This window comes from Camelina sativa, chromosome 16, assembly GCF_000633955.1.
Source record: "Camelina sativa cultivar DH55 chromosome 16, Cs, whole genome shotgun sequence".
Classification (NCBI taxonomy): Eukaryota; Viridiplantae; Streptophyta; class Magnoliopsida; order Brassicales; family Brassicaceae; genus Camelina; species Camelina sativa.
Window position 1 is genome coordinate 1,127,068 of NC_025700.1, and position 1,404 is coordinate 1,128,471.

Genomic DNA, 1,404 nt, shown 5'->3' on the forward strand with positions numbered 1-1,404 from the left:
GGTTACAGATTCCAGGAGAACCCAATATATCTTACATATGCTCAAGGTATTACAGAGCTCCTGAACTCATATTTGGAGCAACAGAGTACACAAGCGCGATCGATATGTGGTCTGTAGGTTGTGTCATGGCTGAACTTTTTCTTGGACATGTAAGAAAATTCTTTGGTTCGGAGTTTAAACTTTTGATTTCAGACATTTTCCTTGAACCTATCTCTTGCTTTTAATGTCTACAGCCTCTATTCCCTGGAGAGACCAGTGTTGATCAATTGGTGGAGATAATTAAGGTAACAACAGATCGTTTTTCTTTTCTTGTCTTCATCTGTTTTACTTAGGAGGGTCGCAGATTCTCAGAGCTGTGTTCTGCAATTTTTCTTCTGTATAACCAGATTTTGGGGACACCTGCAAGAGAAGAGATAAAGAACATGAATCCTCGTTACAATGATTTTAAGTTCCCCCAGATAAAAGCTCAGCCATGGCACAAGGTATATATATATAAATTCACTAAGAGATTCTATAGAATGACTATGTTTTGCTTACAAAAGAATCTAAAGCTTTTTACGGTTTTTTCCTAGATTTTCCGGAGACAGGTATCTCCAGAAGCAATGGATCTTGCCTCTAGATTGCTTCAGTATTCACCAAACCTGAGATGCACAGCGGTAAGAGAGAAACCCAGTTGATTTCTGAGATCACTAAAATGGCTTCTTCAACTCTTCTAATTTAACTCTGGTTTCAGCTTGAAGCTTGTGCACATCCGTTCTTCGATGATCTAAGAGACCCGAGAGCATCCTTGCCTAATGGAAGAGCACTTCCTCCATTGTTTGATTTCACAGCTCAAGGTTTTGCCAACAACACTCAGCTTTCCTTTATAACTTGCCTATGACCCGGAAAATGCTCATCTTTCTCTTATTGCAGAACTTGCTGGTGCATCTGTTGAACTACGTCATCGCTTAATACCTGAGCATGCAAGGAAATGACCATTTTGTTTTTGATTTCCAGAGACTTCTTGATCACACGGATAGCATTGTTCTGGTTATGAACCCTCTCACTGACCTCTGCAATCACATGGCCTAGCAGTTTGAAAGTGTATAATTGTAAGGTTGTAACTTTGTAGCTTCCATTGTTGCAGACAGAAATGCAGAATTTTCCGAATTTTTTCTTCTAATGCAAAATGTTTACCAATAGTCTCCGCAAGAACAGTTTCCATCTCTAAAGTGATGAAAGCAGTTAGAATCTCTTAAGATGATATGCCGAAGATATACTCTCGATATGTACTTCATTGCATTGTGGCAATCCCCACAGACACGAAGGTTCTTGATGATCCGGATTGGAGCTCCAGATGGTACAACAAGTAGACCAAACGCTACAGCTAATTTCTCACTATGGTAAGCCAAACCAAGCTCTTTG

General features: G+C 39.7%; 2 protein-coding genes across 4 annotated transcripts in view; one reads left to right on the top strand and one right to left on the bottom strand.

Moving 5' to 3' along the window:
• LOC104749156 (shaggy-related protein kinase beta) overlaps nt 1-1,181 on the top strand; it is a 5,437-nt gene extending 4,256 nt beyond the window's left edge. For all 3 annotated transcript variants that reach the window (XM_010470738.2, XM_019237547.1, XM_019237548.1), the window contains 6 exons: nt 9-149; nt 234-284; nt 387-482; nt 573-656; nt 734-836; nt 913-1,181. In XM_010470738.2, the coding sequence (XP_010469040.1) occupies nt 9-149; nt 234-284; nt 387-482; nt 573-656; nt 734-836; nt 913-974 (537 nt within the window). In that variant the 3' untranslated portion in view covers nt 975-1,181. The remainder of the gene's footprint in view (nt 1-8; nt 150-233; nt 285-386; nt 483-572; nt 657-733; nt 837-912) is intronic.
• The window catches only part of LOC104753210 (putative pentatricopeptide repeat-containing protein At1g68930), a 3,204-nt gene continuing 2,958 nt past the window's right edge, over nt 1,159-1,404 (bottom strand). The window contains exon 3 of the mRNA XM_019237648.1: nt 1,159-1,206. Within this exon, the coding sequence (XP_019093193.1) occupies nt 1,159-1,206 (48 nt within the window). The remainder of the gene's footprint in view (nt 1,207-1,404) is intronic.